Genomic DNA, 18274 nt, shown 5'->3' with positions numbered 1-18274 from the left:
ACTCAGTTATTGTGAAGGGGGCTGTATTCACACAGATGCATGTAAGCGGCAAATTCAAGTGAAATGCAACATGCTGCGTCCCAACCTGCGTTTGTAGCTTACATGCGTCTGTGTGAGTGCAGCCCCCTTCAAAATAATTGAGTGCGTCTACTCCTGCGCTCCCCTGCGGCTGAACAGAAGAAAGCGAAACGCAGGGGAGCGCAGGCAAAAACGGCCGTGTGTAAGAGCCCTTAGAGAAGACACTGCTTTGTGTTTCCATAGCTGAAGGCTGACATCTATTGGCCAAACAAATGCAGAGGCTACATATAAAAGCCTCAGATACAGCACATAATCAACATTTTAGCCATTAAACTATGTCCCCTGAATATATATATTTTTAACCCTTTATTTTAGGGTGGGTTAATAGTGTGATGTCTGCAATGCCACTCAAGGCTCACTCAAGGCTCACTCAAGGCTCACTCAATGCTCATTCAGGGCTCACTCAAGGCTCATTCAGGGCTCACTCAAGGCATAGACAGATCTGGTTGTCGGGTTCAATGCTGGGGGGGGCATGTAACTTGTTCACCATTTAATTGCACTGGGCATTCAGATAAAGGACAATAGGGTGTCATATGTTCCCCATAGACTTGGGGAATATGGGGAGTTCAATACCCCCAGACAAGGATGAACTGTTTGAGGACTGGCTTACTCCTCTACTGATCCATATTCTCTCTAAGCTCCAGCAAGTATGTAATCGACAAAAACATACTAAGGGGTCATTTACAAACACAGTTGCAGTTGTGCTATAATACACACAAATGTTGCACATACCATTCCCATAGAGCAGGGGTCCCCAATCTTTAAGGCTTCCCATCTAATACGACTAATATTAAAAATTAAAAAAAATATGCAAAAAAATCTTTGGTTTAATTAATCCACTGCAATCAAGGCAAGCAGGAAAGCAACCGTCCGGATAGTTGCTATGGGTTACTAGACCTGGTGCAAGTTGTATTATAGTTATTAAAAAATTTCACTGATTCCAAAACGACAGACAGACATGTCTCTGCATGGGATGTACGTACATGATATGATTGACAAACGTTTATAGTTAGTGCTTAAAAAAAGCTTTTCCAAGCAAATGAAATGGTCATTATTAAGATCGATTGACCTGGGGAATTCTGCCTGTGCTTCAATAGAGAATATGATCAGGTGCAGCAAGTGCTAATCAATGGCTCATTATCTAATTAAATTAAGCCGAGGGACCTCGTCTATTTCATTTGGTCAATAAAGACTTGGCCAGTGAAAGTAATGATTCTGAGTCTGATGGCAACACAAGGCGGTGTAGATCAATAGTATTCTAAGCATGTAGTATCATTGCAGGGGGCAATAGGCAGCAACGGGAATAACTTCAGACGATTTGGGGTACTTCATCATACAGAAGAGCAAACAAGCTACTGTCTGTTCATCTTTCTCATGTTCCACAGTCATGTTCCACAATCATGCAGAAAAAGGTAAAAGTACCAGAGTCTTCTACACCCATAGATCAATACCAGCTCAAGGGCAAGTTGACTGAAGTTATTGGTCTTTGGCTCCAGGTCTCAAAGGCACCATCCTGTCTACCTGGTGCCTATAGTAACAGTAGGATAATAGTATCTGGGAAGGGGAGTGTGACTGTGGGATAGCAGGTATAGTAGGGAGAGATGGTGCCTATAGTAACAGTGGATAATAGTATCTGGGAAGGGAGTGTGACTGTAGGATAGCAGGTATAGTAGGGAGAGATGGTGTCTATAGTAACAGTGGGATAATAGTCTCTGGGAAGGGAGTGTGACTGTGGGATAGCAGGTATAGTAGGGAGAGATGGTGCCTATAGTAACAGTGGATAATAGTATCTGGGAAGGGAGTGGTGACTGTGGATAGCAGGTATAGTAGGGAGAGATGGTGCCTATAGTAACAGTGGGATAATAGTCTCTGGGAAGGGACTGTGACTGTGGGATAGAAGGTATAGTAGGGAGAGATGGTGCCTATAGTACAGTGGGATAATAGTCTCTGGGAAGGAGTGTGACTGTGGATAGAGGTATAGTAGGGAGAGATGTGATAGTACAGTGGGATAATAGTCTCTGGGAAGTGTGACTGTGGGATAGAAGGTATAGTAGGGAGAGATGGGTAACAGTGGGATAATAGTCCTCTGGGAAGGGAGGTTGACTGTGGGATAGCAGATATAGTAGGGAGAGATGGTGTCTATAGTAACAGTGGATAATAGTCTCTGGGAAGGGAGTGTGACTGTGGATAGCAGGTATAGTAGGGAGAGATGGTGTCTATAGTAACAGTGATAATAGTCTCTGGGAAGGGAGTGTGACTGTGGGATAGCAGGTATAGAGATGGTGATATAGCTCATATATAGTAGGTGGGATGGTATCTGGTGCCTATAGTAACAGTGGATAATAGTCTCTGGGAAGGGAGTGTGACTGTGGGATAGCAGGTATAGTAGGGAGAGATGGTGCTATAGTAACAGTGGGATAATAGTCTCTGGAAGGGACTGTGACTGTGGGATAGAAGGTATAGTAGGGAGAGATGGTGCCTATAGTAACAGTGGGATAATAGTCTCTGGGAAGGGAGTGTGACTGGGGATAGAAAGGTATAGTAGGAGAGATGGTGCCTATAGTAACAGTGGGATAATAGTCTCTGGGAAGGGACTGTGACTGTGGGATGCAGGTATAGTAGGAGAGATGTCTATAGTACAGTGGATAATAGTCTCTGGGAGGGAGTGTGACTGTGGATATCAGCATATAGTAGGGAGAGATGGTTATAGTAACAGTGGATAATAGTCTCTGGGAAGGGAGTGTGACTGTGGGATAGCAGGATTAGTAGGAGAGATGGTGTCTATAGTAACAGTGGATAATAGTGAAGGAGTGTGACTGTGGGATAGCAGAGAATGGTAGTAACAGTGATAAAGTCCTCTGGTGTGTGGGATAGCAGGTATAGTAGGGATGGTGTCTAAGTAACATGGATAATAGTCTCTGGGAAGGGAGTGTGACTGTGGGATAGCAGGTATAGTAGGGAGAGATGGTGTCTATAGTAACAGTGAGATAAATAGTCTCTGGGAAGGGAGTGTGGCTGTGGGATAGCAGGTATAGTAGGGAGAGATGGTGCCTATAGTACAGTGGGATAATAGTCTCTGGGAAGGGAGTGTGGCTGTGGGATAGCAGGTATAGTAGGGAGATGTGGTGCTTATAGTAACATTTTGGTATTAAGAGCCTCTTGTGCTTAGATTCTACTCCATAAAAATATGCCGCAGCCCCTATAGACTGTAAATTCCATCACTATGAAACTCAGAGCCGACGCACAGATCAGACTGTTCAGCACACAGTTTGACTGGCAAATTCATGAAGTACAAGTCAGTGGATGAGATGTGCCTGTAATTTGCGCTAATGTTGGAACATGACACATAATTGCCGTTATCTTCCAGCCCTTCCTTGCGGGTTTTGTAAAGATAATGGACAGAAAAAGCTTCCAGAACCTGGAATAACTTTGACCTTTCCATTCTCGTGTGTTAAACACATGTTCTGCCTGCCATTATCCTGAATTAGCAAGTGAATGGAGCGGAGCTGACAATCAAACTCCTTTCATTGTGGAATAGAAAGGTTGACGCCTGCGATGAACAGGTTCTGTAAATACGTTATTGCTGCTGACATGAGAGCTGCCTTCAAACACTTTGTACAGCAAAATTAGCTGAAATGTTTTTTTTTTTAGCTCAGGTAATTTGTGGCCCAAAAATTGTCAGAAATAAAAAATTTCTAGAAATATACCATTGTGTTTATATCCAGTCAGTGGGAAGATCCTGTATGCACAGAGATGGCGGAACCAGCAGCAGGAGAATGAGCAGATAGTATTGAGAACTGTTATGAGGTTATTGAAACAGATGATTAGGCATGAGCGTTTTTTGTGCCGCGTTTCGCTGTGGAAATGATGCCTATAGACTTCAACGTGAGAAAAAACATGTTGCGCGTCAAAAAAATTCCCTGCGCGTCCAAAAAAAATTTGTCATCCTCAGATTTTAATGCATTTCAGTGAATTTTTGCCGGTGGTGAATTTTTGGCAAAAAGGGTTAAATTCGATGATGACATAAGAGTTCTGGGCAGGAGCATTGCTGTAGGTCCTACTTACAGTCCCAAATCCTTTGTGGCCAAAAAAAGAGACTCACCCCACTCAATGGAACAAGGATCAGGATTACTACTCTGTGTCTATAGAAGTCAGACGTGACCCACTTTGTTCCATTCTATTAATAGGGTTGTAGAGCTTAATATTTTGGGCACGTCAGAAGGGAATGGCAGTTGTGATAATAAAATAAAAATCCAAATAACTGCTGTGTTTTTCTAATATATATGTTTTCTATCTGATATACAATTTCCTCATGCAATCAACTCACCGTGGGATTCAGACTGATAGCAGAAACAAATCCCAATTCAAACAAAAGAATATAAAAGGGAGATAGAGAAAAGGTAGTCACCGAGGTACAGTAGATGTAGAGCTCTGCCCAGACCCTCCCTCTGCTGAGAGAAAGGCATGATGGGTGCACTATATTGTAAAATGTTGGGGTAAGTAGGGTCGTCTGTCATGAAATGTTGGGGCTGGGGTCACTGTGCCATGAAATGGAGGGTTAATGTGTCATATATTGCGAGGGGCTGGGGCCACTGTGTTATGAAATACTGGGATCATTGTGTCATACATTGCTAGGGGCTGGGGCCACTGTGATATTGCTGGGACCATTGTGTTATTATGACAACTGGGGCTATTGTGTCATATGTTGCTTGGGTCACTGTATTAATGCTGGGGCCACTGTGTCATAAAATTCAGGGGTAACTGTGTCATATATTGGTAGGTGCTGGGGCCATTGTGTTATTGCTGGGGCCACTCGGTCATAAAATACTGGGGTTAATATGTAATTTATTACTAGGGGCTGGGGCCACTGTGTTATGAAATACCTGGGACCATTGTGTCATATATAATATATGGGGCTGCGGCCTCTGTGTTATTATTGAAACTGGGACCATTGTGTTATATGTTGCTAGGGTATGGGGCCACTGTGTTATTGCTGGGGCCACTGTGTCATGAAATGCAGGTGTAAGTGTGTCATATATTGCTAGTGGCTGGGGCCATTGTGTTAGTGCTGGCGCAACTGTGACATGAAATGTTGGGCCAGTTACTATCACCTAATTAAAAAACGTTTCAATTCAAGTAGGGGTGACAGTTAGGGTTGCCACCTGGCCGGTATTTTACAGGCCTGGCCGTTAAAAATGATGGTTGGTCCCAATTTTCTTAAAGGACAAGGAAAGGCAAAAAAATAAAATCCCATTTTTACTTTCTTTCATGAAAAACAAACCTATCTCCAATATACTTTAATTGAAAAATGTGTACTGTTTTTATAAGAAACCTGACTGTATGCAGTGAAATTCTCCCTTCATTTACTGCTGTGGATAGGAATTGTCAGATGGTCCCTAACTACTGAGCAGGGAAACAATCATACTTATGAACAGCAGGGGGAGCCCCCGCCTTACTTCCCAGCCATGCAGAACTCAAGCAGCTTTGTTTATGACGATCCCTAAGCAGCCCAGACCACACTGAGCATGTGCACAGTCTTAGTCTTGCAAAGATGTATAACAAAGTTACAAGATGGTGACCCCCTGTGGCCAACTTTGAAAGCATAAGTCATTTGTTTGATTAGGCTTGTGGTGCAGTAAGTTCATGTTTATATTTAGTATACAAAATACAGCATTTCTAGCCTTATACTATTTTAGACTTTCCTTGTCCTTTAATAGGGAAAAAAGATAAATATATAGGAAGGCCGGTATTTTTTTCCAGAAAAGGTGGCAACCCTAGTGACAGTGGGAGGTGAGCCATGAGCGGAGTCTTGTGACTCTTTAGGCAGGACACATACATCGCTTGCTGTGACCACTGGACTCAGTACAGCTTTTATGTTACAGCTGCAACACTTCTAATTCAGAATTTCTCTAGCCTTCGCCATTGAGATATTTGCTTTATTGTTCTGTAAGGACCCTCTGCTCAGGGCACATAAGGTAAAGTACTTGAGTGCTCGTAGTCAGTCCGACAATCCCCCACCATTTCTGTGAGTCACACGGCTTTTATTTAAGTGCACAATGTTCTCATACAGCTCTGACTCCCATTAGCACCCGGGCTCAAGAGCTCGCACATAAGAGCCAACAATAGAGGCTGTGATTTGATGCAAAATAGACAACCCTGAAGGAGATGCGAAGTCATGTGATGAGTAGCAGCCATTCACTTGTTTGATTCTGATACTGTCTTTTTTAATTAGCTCTGGTTGATTAGCGACTGACATGGATTTGGCTAAATGGAAGCGCGACTGGAAATTTAGATTAATCTAAACCTATTCAAAGCCAGTCCTGGTGTTGGGAGGCTAATCAGCAGCGATTGTGACGGCGCCTCGGGGTGGGGAGACTGAATTTACCTTTCCCGACCTTGTGCTGCAACATTATTCATTCCTTGTAGGGCAGAGACACACGCTGCAATTTGGGGAGATAAGTCGCCCCACGACAAATCTCTTCTTCTCCCCGAACTGACTCCCCTGCCTTCCCGCCGGCTAGAATGTAAATCTCCGGTGGGATAAGACTTCCTAATAAGGCAACTTCGGGCGACTTCGGAAAACGAAGCACACCGTTTTATTCAAAAGTCATGTTAAAAAATAGGCAAACAGACCACATGGTATTCTGCCTTGCACATTTCATACCCCCAGGTACTTATTCACAGGCATGCCTATGAATAAGTACTAGGGGGTATGAAACGCGTATGGCGGAATACCATGTGGTCTGTTTGCCTATTTTTTAATATGATGTTTGAATAAAGAGTATATTTTTAATTTTAAGATTGAGTTTTGTTATAACTTTTCTTGTTTTGCATAAGTTATTTACACCCCTTTGATTTATTCACCTTACTAGTTTATATAGCAGCAATTGAGATTAAATATGGCGATAATTATTGACTTTACACCGCTGATCCACTCTGTGTATTTTTACTAACTGTTGTTTTATGGACACGGCCCAGCGCTACTCACGATGAGGCATTATAGTAGTGAGCCTCTTGTATTTGTCAGCGTGTTTTTTAGTGAAGTTTTATCATACTGAGTTTGTCTGCCATCTGAACTGGTTAACTTGAGGTGCACAAAGTGGATGCAAAAGCTACAACGTATTCAACTTTGTAACAATTCAGTTGTAATTATTATTGGATACATATACTTTAACCTGCAGGTGTTTGAATTGACATTAAATTGTTTAATTCGGGAGCTCCGGTGGTCCAGTTCAAGACTGTCCATGGCCCGGTACTGGGCCGCAACCCGGCAGTGGGGGACCCCTGGTTTAAAGCTCTGTTATACAGTAGATCCCCATTTTACATCCCGATTTAAAGGGATACTGTCATGGGAAAAAAATTTTTTCAAAATGAATCAGTTAATAGTGCTACTCCAGCAGAATTCTGCACTGAAATCCATTTCTCAAAAGAGCAGATTTTTTTATATTCATTTTTGAAATCTGACATGGGGCTAGACATATTGTCAATTTCCCAGCTGCCCCTGGTCATGTGACTTGTGCCTGCACTTCAGGAGAGAAATGCTTTCTGGCAGGCTGCTGTTTTTCCTTCTCAATGTAACTGAATGTGTCTCAGTGAGACATGGGTTTTTACTATTAGTGTTTTCTTAGATCTACCAGGCAGCTGTTATCTTGTGTTAGGGAGCTGCTACCTGGTTACCTTCCCATTGTTCTTTTGTTTGGCTGCTGGGGGGGGGGGAGGGAGGGGGTGATATCACTCCAACTTGCAGTACAGCAGTAAAGAGTAATTGAAGTTTATCAGAGAACAAGTCACATGACTTGGGACAGATTTCAAAATTGAATATAAAAAAATCTGTTTGCTCTTTTGAGAAATGGATTTCAGTGCAGAATTCTGCTGGAGCAGCACTATTAACTGATTCATTTGAAAAAAAAATGTTTTTCCCATGACAGTATCCCTGTTTTCCCTCATTTTACATTGTTGTTTTGTGACCCACCTATGTATTATGCGTAATACATTTCCCTGATTTTTCTGGACTTTACACCATTTTTTTCTGGTCCCTGAAAAACGTAAAATGGGCATTCTACTGTAGGTGAGTAAATATGGCCTTGCTCACAATATTCAGTATATATACAATATAACACTCACAATACAATGCTGATTAGGAATGAATTCATTCACATTACATGGCAACATAGAAACCAGTGCAGACTGCATCAGAATTGAATCATAATTCCTCTATGATTCTTCCTTTATTCTTTAATCCCCTAAACTTTGCTTCTCCCCAGCAGCCCAGAGCTCACTGAGCATGTGCAGTGTCACTGACACACAAAAGATGCCCAACAAGATCCAAGATGGGGAACTGCTGGGGGCAACATTAAAGTGCTGAATCATTATAAGGCTGCTGAATCTTTGGGCTGGTGCAGTACATTCTGGGGTAGATTTACATATGGTCGAATATCGATATTCGACTTCCGAATGTAAATCCTTCGACTTCGAATATCGTAGTCGAAGGATTTACCGCAAATAGTTTGATCGAACAAAAAATCAATTAAATCCTTCGATTCATAGGATTTTAATCCATCGATCGCACGATTTTTCTTTGACCCAAAAATTGTTAGAAAGCCTATCGGGACCTTCCCCATAAGCTAACATTGCACCTCAGTAGGTTTTAGGTGGCGAAGTAGGGGGTCAAAGTTTTTTTTAAAGAGACAGTACTTCGACTATCGAATGGTTGAATAGTCGAAGATTTTAAGTTCGAATTCAAATTCAAAGTCGTAGTCGAAGTAGCCAATTCGATGGTCGAAGTAGCCCAAAAAAAGTTCGAAATTCAACGTTTTTTTCTTCTATTCCTTCATTCGAGCAAAGTAAATGTGCCCCTCTGTTTTAGATGCTTTTCTTGCCACATTATTTTTAAAGGTTTTAGTTCCCCTTTAAAAAATTGCAGGGTATCTGCACATACTCTAATACAATGGCTGTAGTTGTGGGTTCCCAGCAAACAGCAGGGCCCAGGGTAGAAGCTCCGGTTCAAATATATCCCTTTAGACTGCTCTTTTTGCTTGTATATAAAAGGAAGAAAGGACAGATTGAGTGCCAGCCTCCCAAATTTCAGATATGGGAACATTTAAGGCAATTTTCAGATGCCTGTAATGAAACAATTTAATTCTTAGAAAAATGCAATTACAGGTACAGGATCCGTTATACGGAAACCCATTATCCAGAAAGCTCTGAATTACGTAAAGACTGTCTCCCATAGACTCCATTGTATCCAAATTATCCAAATGATTTCCCTTTTCTCTGTAATAATAAAACAGTAGCTTGTACTTGATCCCAACTAAGATATAATTCATCCTTATTGGAAGCAAAACCAGCCTATTGGGTTTATTTAATGTTGACATGATTTTCTAGTAGACTTAAGGTATGAAGATCCGAATTATGGAAAGAACTGTTATCCGGAAAACCCTTGAGCATTCTGGATAACAGGTCCCATACCTGTATTAGTATTATTACTTGAATTATCTGATGCTGGAGCTCACAGAGACCCAATGTTTGAGTGTCCAGCTTTTAACTGCAGGCTGTGTCCATACAGCTGGTCACTAGAGGGCAGTATTGCTCTATCACAGCTCTATGCAGTCTGAGCACAAACAGCTAAAAGACTGGACACCAATGTTCATCGGTTTCTAAAGGGTGTGAGTGAGTGGAAAGCAGTGAGTGTGCCCCAAGTGTGTGCAAAACAGTGAATTAGACTTATTTACAACCAACAAAATGATTTTGTGCCCACAGCAACTTCTCTTTTAGATATAACTAATGCAGAATCGGATTCAGTCTTCTCTTCCTTCTGTCAAGCTGAACTGGTGAACATTGCCATCTGCTGGCAGCTGGTGCTATTGCAGCAAATCTTTAATATTTACCTGAAATAGGGGGTCCATTACCCCTTATACAAATAACACACGATGGAGAGGCCCAGTGACTGATCCAGAGACCAAACTACAAAAGCAAACAGCAATTTTTTTAAATTGAATTTATAGTTTACAGTTAATTCCGTGTATTTAACCCTGCTCATTTAACCCTGAAATTGGCCCTGAAATTGACTTTCACAGTGAGCGCATATGTGCAGATAAAATGTCCAGCAAGCCAGGCACACGCTGTAATCTTAAGAACCCAACTATAATTGTCATGTTTCATCCTGACGCTGCACAGAACAAGGGGAAAAAATCCCCCCCAAGTATCTTTCCTAAAAATTCTCCGTCGTCCGTTGTTATGTGAGTGGATATGTGTCACCATGAGATCATCATAAATCTGTTCCAAATTCCAAAAATTCTAACCAGCTACAAGGGGCTTCGATTGATGTCAACTGGACATTATTATCTGCATCCACTGGAACATAAGAAAAGAGTAAAAATCAATAATAATCCCAACAATTCCCAAAATTCCAATGTATCCTCTGTACAGGCATAGTGAGACTTGAAATCACATTAGAATGAAAATTTACATAACGTTTCACTCATTTGCAAAAACAACCCTTACGCCTCCCATGGAACATTTAAATAAATATATATTTTACCAATATATATTTTAAATTAACATTTAAATAATCAGAAATTAAATAATGAAAACAGAAATGGTTCAAAACTGATGGAAATTAACCTTTTAGTATGATGTAGAGAGTGATATTCTGAGACAATTTGCAATTGGTTTTCATTTTTTATTATTTGTGGTTGTTGAGTTATTTCGCTTTTTATTCAGCAGCTCTCCAGTTTGCAAATTGCGGCAATCTGGTTGCTAGGGTCCAAATTACCCTAGCAACCATGTATTGATTTGAATAAGAGACTGGAATATGAATAGGAGAGGCCTGAATAGAACGCTGAGTAATAAAAAGAAGCAATAACAATACATTTGTAAACATACAGAACATTTGTTTTTTAGATGGGGTCAGTGACCCCCCATTTGAAAGCTGGAAAGAGTCAGAAGAAAAGGGCAAATAATTTTAAAAAAAACTATGAAATAAATAAATAATTAAGACCAACTGAAAGGATGCTTACAATTGGTCATTCTATAACATACTAAAAGTAAACTTAAAGGTGAAACACCCCTTTAAGAATTTTCATCCAAATAGGGTTTTTAGAAAGAGTCAAAGTGGAAAAAAAATAGAATCTGACCAAATTTTACAGAAAATCTGTGCATAGGACCTGCAGACAACCCAAGTGAACTGCCACGGTGAGATCTGATGGAGAAATGCTAATTTGCTGCCCAATGCAGAGGTTTACAGTATATGATAAACACTGACCATTGGTTTTGGTTGTTCCCATTGGCTGAACTACTGTAATGAATATCTGCCCAGGTAGGGTAAACACTGGCATGTTGTAGTGTAGAATTCTCTTCCCTCTCAGAGTTGTAACTTTAAAGTTCTTTCTACTCAAAGAAAAATGCCCACAGCATATTTGGGATAGAGACTGACACTAGTCCATATTAAAGAGATAAGTAAACCTTTAAAATAAGTGAATGTCCAATTGATGAGGGGGCTATTCTAATAAATTGTGTCATTTACATTCATAATTTTTTTTGTTTTTATACAAAGATATTAAAGGGATCCTGTCATCGGAAAACATGTTTTTTCCAAAACGCATCAGTAATAGTGCTACTCCAGCAGAATTCTGCACTGAAATCCATTTCTCAAAAGAGCAAACAGATTTTTTTATATTCATTTTGAAATCTGACATGGGGCTAGACATTTTGTGCCCAGCTGCCCCCAGTCATGTGACTTGTGCCTGCACTTTAGGAGAGAAATGCTTTCTGGCAGGCTGCTGTTTTTCCTTCTCAATGTAACTGAATGTGTCTCAGTGAGACATGGGTTTTTACTATTGAGTGTTGTTCTTAGATCTACCAGGCAGCTGTTATCTTGTGTTAGGGAGCTGCTATCTGGTTACCTTCCCATTGTTCTTTTGTTTGGCTGCTGGGGGGGGGGAAGGGAGGGGGGTGATATCACTAACTTGTAGTACAGCAGTAAAGAGTGATTGAAGTTTATCAGAGCACAAGTCACATGACATGGGGCAGCTGGGAAATTGACAATATGTCTAGCCCCATGTCAGATTTCAAAATTGAATATAAAAAATCTGTTTGCTCTTTTGAGAAATGGATTTCAGTGCAGAATTCTGCTGGAGCAGCACTATTAACTGATTCATTTTGAAAAAAATTTTTTTCCCAAGACAGTATCCCTTTAAGGGATACGTGTACTGTTAATATGAATGCATTTTGTTACAACAGCACCACCTGCTGGTCAATTTCCAACCAGTCTCACTACCAAATAGTCAAGGAAGTTGTCAGGACAAAGAAAGAGGTCTGGTTTGATGTTCTTTTTCTGTCAAGACCGCCGGGAGCGCGAGGAGTCGCGTCCGCTCCCGGCGGCGAAGAATTCAAGATGGCGGCGCCCAGTCAACCCACGTGGGTTCCGACGCCGGCGACGTGACGTCAGCGCGGCGCGACGGTCGCAGGCGCGCTGACGCTGGCGCAAGGGCGCCAAATTCAAACATAAAAGGACGCCTGAGACGCCAAGATGGCGCCCGAAAATAGGATTCTGTTCCCTGAGAGTTTCCTGGGTTCCCTTGCTGTTTTCCCTACTTATATCTGCCTGATTCCTTGTTGTGACCCTTTGCCTGGACCTGGACTTCGCTGATACTCTGCCTGCTATTGACCCCCTGCCTGGACTTTGGACTTTGATTATATTCTGCCTGCCTTGTGACCTGTTGCCTGAACCCGATTACCCTTTCTGCTTAATCCCTGTATACCACGATCCTGATCCCTCCTGAGGGGCTTCCTCCTAGATCCGGACTACTCCCCAGAGGGGGCTCCCGGCTCCCTGACATTATTTTCGGGCCATGGATCCTTCTGAGGAAGCCACACCTCATGTCGGACGAGCGCTCCGCGGACTGGCATCCCGCATGGAGGACTACGAAAACCAGCAGGTTCGCATTGGGCAAGCACTCGATGTCCTGCTAGCTCAAGTGCCTTCTGAGCCTTCCACTGCTCCACCTACTGGAGATCCCCCCATGGCGGCAGCCCCTACGAACGCAAGCTACCCGACAGGTGAGCCTCGCATTCCACCTCCCCCTCGCTTCAGTGGGGACCCACAAGCCTGCAGGGGGTTTGCCACGCAATGCCAAATTCAATTTGAGTTCCAACCCACACAGTTTCCAAGTGAGCTTTCCAAGGTGGGGTATGTGATGTCTCGATTGGAAGGCAAGCCACTAGAGTGGGCAACGTCTCTTTGGGAGAAGAATTCCCCGCTGACTTTTGATGTTAAAGACTTTCTCCAAGCTTTTCGTTTAATCTTTGATGCTCCAGGTCGGGTTACGAACGCCCCTGCCCGTCTCTTGCAGCTCCGGCAGGGAAGCCGCAGTGTCAATGACTATGCTATAGACTTCCGAACACTGATGGCGGAGACTTCCTGGTGTGATGACGCTTACAAGGCTGTATACTACCAAGGCCTATCCATCCGCATCAAAGATGATCTCGTCTCCAGAGAGACTCCTGACACCCTGGAAGGGCTGATCGCTCTATCCATTAAAGTGGACACTCGTCTCAGAGAGCACCAGGTGGAGAGAGAGCGCAGCAGACGATTTTCTCCCTTGTTGGCCCCTCGCTTTCAAAGGCCGATTCTGCAAACACCCGCTGTTCCTGTGACTCATGTGTCGACGTCCCCCTTGGAGGAACCTATGCAAGTAGGAAAGACTCGCCTCTCCGAGCAGGAAAGACTCCGAAGACGTATGGCAGGTCTCTGTTTATACTGTGGTGGGCATTCCCATTTTGCCAACGCCTGTCCTGCCAAAGCCAAGAGTTTTGTACCCCGAGGTATGTCTCAGGTTTCTCATGTAGGGGGCATCACTCGAGGTCCTCTGGAGAAGTATCAAGAAAGTTCACGCAGACTTCTTCTTCCTTTGCAGATTCACCTGGCAAGTAGGTCTATCTTCGAAAGGGCCTTCCTCGACTCCGGAGCGGATGGCAATTTCATGGATGCCTTTTTTGCCGAACGCATGAAGATTCCCCTGCTTCCATTATCTTCACCCCTGCGAATTACCGCCATAGATGACAAACCCCTGGAGTTTGAATTCGTCACAAAGTTCACGGCGGAACTATCTGTACAAGTTGGGGCGCTGCATCAAGAAAAACTTTCATTCTTCATCATCCCCTGTCCTTCTACTCCAGTAATATTGGGTCTTCCGTGGTTACGTCTGCATAACCCCACCATAGACTGGTCCACTGGGCAGATCTCTCGTTGGAGTTTATTTTGCCTGCAACATTGCCTTCCGTCAAAACCCCTCGAGAAGGTGAATGTCTCCTCTGCGGAATTAAAGACTTTGCCCTCCACTTACAAGGGATTTTCCGATGTGTTTTGTAAAAAGTCGGCAGAGTTCCTTCCCCCACATCGCTCCTACGATTGTCCGGTTGAACTCCTGCCAGGAGCTATGCCCCCCAGAGGGCGCACCTACCCTCTCTCTCCTGCAGAGACTACCGCTATGAAGGAGTACATCCAAGAAAATCTCCAGCGGGGGTTTATCCGCCCTTCTACCTCTCCTGCAGGGGCTGGGTTCTTCTTTGTGGAGAAGAAGGACGGAGGCCTTCGGCCTTGTATAGACTATCGGGGTCTGAATAAGATCACCGTGAAGAACAGGTACCCCCTGCCCCTGATTGCCGAGCTCTTTGACCAGCTGAAAGGGGCAAAGATTTTCTCCAAGTTGGATCTCCGGGGGGCCTACAACCTCATTCGCATCCGGGAGGGTGACGAATGGAAGACGGCATTCAACACTCGGGATGGGCACTATGAATATCTCGTTATGCCCTTCGGCCTATGCAATGCCCCTGCCGTCTTCCAGGAGTTTGTTAATGATGTGTTCCGAGATCTCCTAGGAAGGTTCGTAGTCGTATACTTGGACGACATCCTGATCTTTTCCAAGGACCTTGAAAGTCATCGCTCCCAGGTGAAGGAGGTACTCTCTCGTCTGAGGAAGAACTCTCTCTTCGCCAAGTTGGAGAAGTGTGTCTTCGAGGTATCCAAGATCCCCTTCCTAGGATACATTATCTCTCCAGAGGGATTTGAGATGGACCCCGTGAAGGTGTCGGCCATCCAGGAGTGGCCTCTCCCACTGAGTACCAAGGCAATCCAGAGGTTCATCGGATTTGCTAATTATTATCGACAGTTCATCCGGGGGTTCTCTTCCCGCATTTCACCTATCCTGGCCCTCATCCGGAAAGGGGGTAAACCCAGCCTGTGGCCTCAATCCGCCATAGAAGCCTTTCAGTCCTTGAAAGAGGCCTTCACGTCCGCTCCTGTTCTCCGACATCCCAATCCTGCACTTCCCTTCTGCATCGAAGTCGATGCTTCTGAAGTCGGAGCCGGAGCTATCCTGTCTCAGAGACACTCCACTGATGGAAAATTGCACCCCTGTGCGTTTTTCTCCAAGAAGTTCTCATCCGCAGAGCAGAACTATGATGTCGGAAATCGAGAACTCTTAGCAGTCAAGCTTGCCCTTGAAGAATGGCGTCACCTCCTGGAGGGCTCTGAAATTCCTGTCCAGATTTTCACTGATCACAAGAATCTGGAGTTTATACAGTCCCTCAAGAGGCTAAATCCCAGACAAGCCAGGTGGGCCCTTTTCTTTTCCCGTTTTAACTTTGTTTTGACTTATCGCCCAGGTTCCAAGAATCTGAAAGCCGATGCCTTGTCTCGTAGCTTCACTCCGGTGGATCGTGACCCTGAGAGGCAGGAGCCAATCATTCCACCAGTCAAGATCATTGCCTCTTTGTATCCCCAATTTGCCGACCAGATTCTGGCTGGGCAGTCCTCGGCTCCTCAAGATACTCCGATTGGCATGGCCTTCGTCCCTCCAGAACTTCGCCTGGCCATCCTGCAACAAACCCACTGCTCCAGACAAGCTGGACATCCTGGTCCGGCCAAGACCCTTGAACTCTTGAGGCGCCTAGTCTGGTGGCCTGATATCCGCAAGGATGTAAAGGACTTTGTGGCTGCTTGTAATGTCTGTGCCACTTCTAAGCCTAGCCATTCCCGCCCCAGCGGGTTGTTACAGCCTTTGCCGGTTCCCTCTCGTCCGTGGACGCACCTCTCTATGGACTTTATTGTCGAACTTCCTCCCTCCGGTGGGAATACTGTGATCTGGGTTGTCATTGACCGCTTCAGCAAAATGGCCCATTTCATCCCTTTGAAGAAGTTACCCTCTGCGGTGGAATTATCCCAACTCTTTATTAAGTACATCTTCCGCCTGCATGGTTTCCCGGTGGAGATCGTCTCCGACAGAGGCACCCAGTTTACCGCCAAGTTCTGGCGTTCTCTATGTAAAGACTTGGGAATAACACTTAAATTTTCATCTGCCTACCACCCGCAGACGAATGGGGCAGCTGAACGTGTGAACCAAGCCTTAGAACAGTTCCTGAGGAACCACGTGTCTCTTTGCCAGGACGATTGGTCTGACCTCCTCCCGTGGGCAGAGTTTGCTCATAATAATGCATGTCATTCCTCCACAGGAAGGTCTCCATTTATGGTGGTGTATGGACAGCACCCTCAAGCCTTTCCTCAGGACTTCGTGTTGTCGGACGTCCCGGCTGCAGATGATCTGACAGCCCATATGCTTGCTATTTGGGCTGCAACCAAGTCTAATCTGGAGAAGTGTGCTCTAGTCCACAAGACTTTCGCGGATCGCCGTAGAAGGCCCTCTCCTCCCTACAAGGTGGGTGATAATGTCTGGCTCTCTTCCAGGAATATTCGCTTGAAGGTGCCATCTCCCAAGTTGGGTCCGAAGTTCCTGGGTCCGTTCCCCATCTTAGAGATAATTAACCCCGTAGCCATCAGACTTCAACTCCCACCAGAGATGAGAATCCCCAACGTGTTCCACGTCTCCCTGGTGAAGCCCACCGTCTCCAACCGTTTCTCTGGTGTCCAATCTCCTCCTCCTGCTGTCTCTGTGGAGGGTCAACAAGAATTCGAGGTGGAGAGAATCCTTGATTCCAGAATCTCCAGAGGGTCCCTTCAGTACCTCATCCATTGGAAGGGCTTTGGCCCCGAAGAATGCTCTTGGGAGGGACATCGTGATGTGCATGCTCCTCGTTTGGTAAGAGACTTCCACTCCAAGTTTCCCCAGAAACCAAGTCCCGGTGGTCCTGAGGCCCCCCGTGAGGGGGGGGTACTGTCAAGACCGCCGGGAGCGCGAGGAGTCGCGTCCGCTCCCGGCGGCGAAGAATTCAAGATGGCGGCGCCCAGTCAACCCACGTGGGTTCCGACGCTGGCGACGTGACGTCAGCGCGGCGCGACGGTCGCAGGCGCGCTGACGCTGGCGCAAGGGCGCCAAATTCAAACATAAAAGGACGCCTGAGACGCCAAGATGGCGCCCGAAAATAGGATTCTGTTCCCTGAGAGTTTCCTGGGTTCCCTTGCTGTTTTCCCTACTTATATCTGCCTGATTCCTTGTTGTGACCCTTTGCCTGGACCTGGACTTCGCTGATACTCTGCCTGCTATTGACCCCCTGCCTGGACTTTGGACTTTGATTATATTCTGCCTGCCTTGTGACCTGTTGCCTGAACCCGATTACCCTTTCTGCTTAATCCCTGTATACCACGATCCTGATCCCTCCTGAGGGGCTTCCTCCTAGATCCGGACTACTCCCCAGAGGGGGCTCCCGGCTCCCTGACATTTTCTTAGGAAAGATGTTAGAAAGGTTGCTATTTTTTTTCCTAAGCAGAAGAACATCAGAGCAGCCTCTTTCTTTCTCCTGACAACTTCCTTGACTACTTGGTGGTCAGACTGGTGGGAAATTGACCAGCAGGTGGTGCTGTTGTAATAAAATTCATTAATATAAACAGTACATGTATCACTTAACATATTTGAATAAAAAAATATACATAATGAATGTAAATGACAAAAGTGCTTAGAATACCACCCTCATCAATTGTACATTCACTTATTTTAAAGGTTTACACTGTCCCGAGGGTGGTACATTTTCCCACCTCCCCCTGAACCTGTAGGCCACAGTCAGTCCACTGCGTCCATGAAGCACTGGGAGTTCGATATCTGCTCATTCTTATCTATGGGAACGTAGAGCATGCTGCCATCTTAAACCGCCTCTTATACAGTTTCATTTGTGTCAGTAGCCGTTTAAGAACTTGAAAGAAAAATGTAGTCTCTGAGTTATGGGCACATAGGTGAAGGGACCT

The 18274-nt window shown here is 44.5% G+C and overlaps 1 protein-coding gene across 3 annotated transcripts in view; it reads right to left on the bottom strand.

Moving 5' to 3' along the window:
* Positions 1-9505: 9505 nt before the first annotated feature.
* Positions 9506-18274, bottom strand: part of capn13.L (calpain 13 L homeolog) — a 55665-nt gene continuing 46896 nt past the window's right edge. The window contains exon 26 of one of the 3 annotated variants that reach the window (XM_041562066.1): positions 9506-10431. In XM_041562066.1, the coding sequence (XP_041418000.1) occupies positions 10405-10431 (27 nt within the window). In that variant the 3' untranslated portion in view covers positions 9506-10404. 3 annotated transcript variants of the gene reach the window in all.

Source organism: Xenopus laevis, chromosome 5L (assembly GCF_017654675.1).
Source record: "Xenopus laevis strain J_2021 chromosome 5L, Xenopus_laevis_v10.1, whole genome shotgun sequence".
Lineage (NCBI taxonomy): Eukaryota > Metazoa > Chordata > Amphibia > Anura > Pipidae > Xenopus > Xenopus laevis.
The sequence above is the reverse complement of the archived record's forward strand: the minus strand, read 5'-3'. Positions and strand labels throughout refer to the sequence as shown.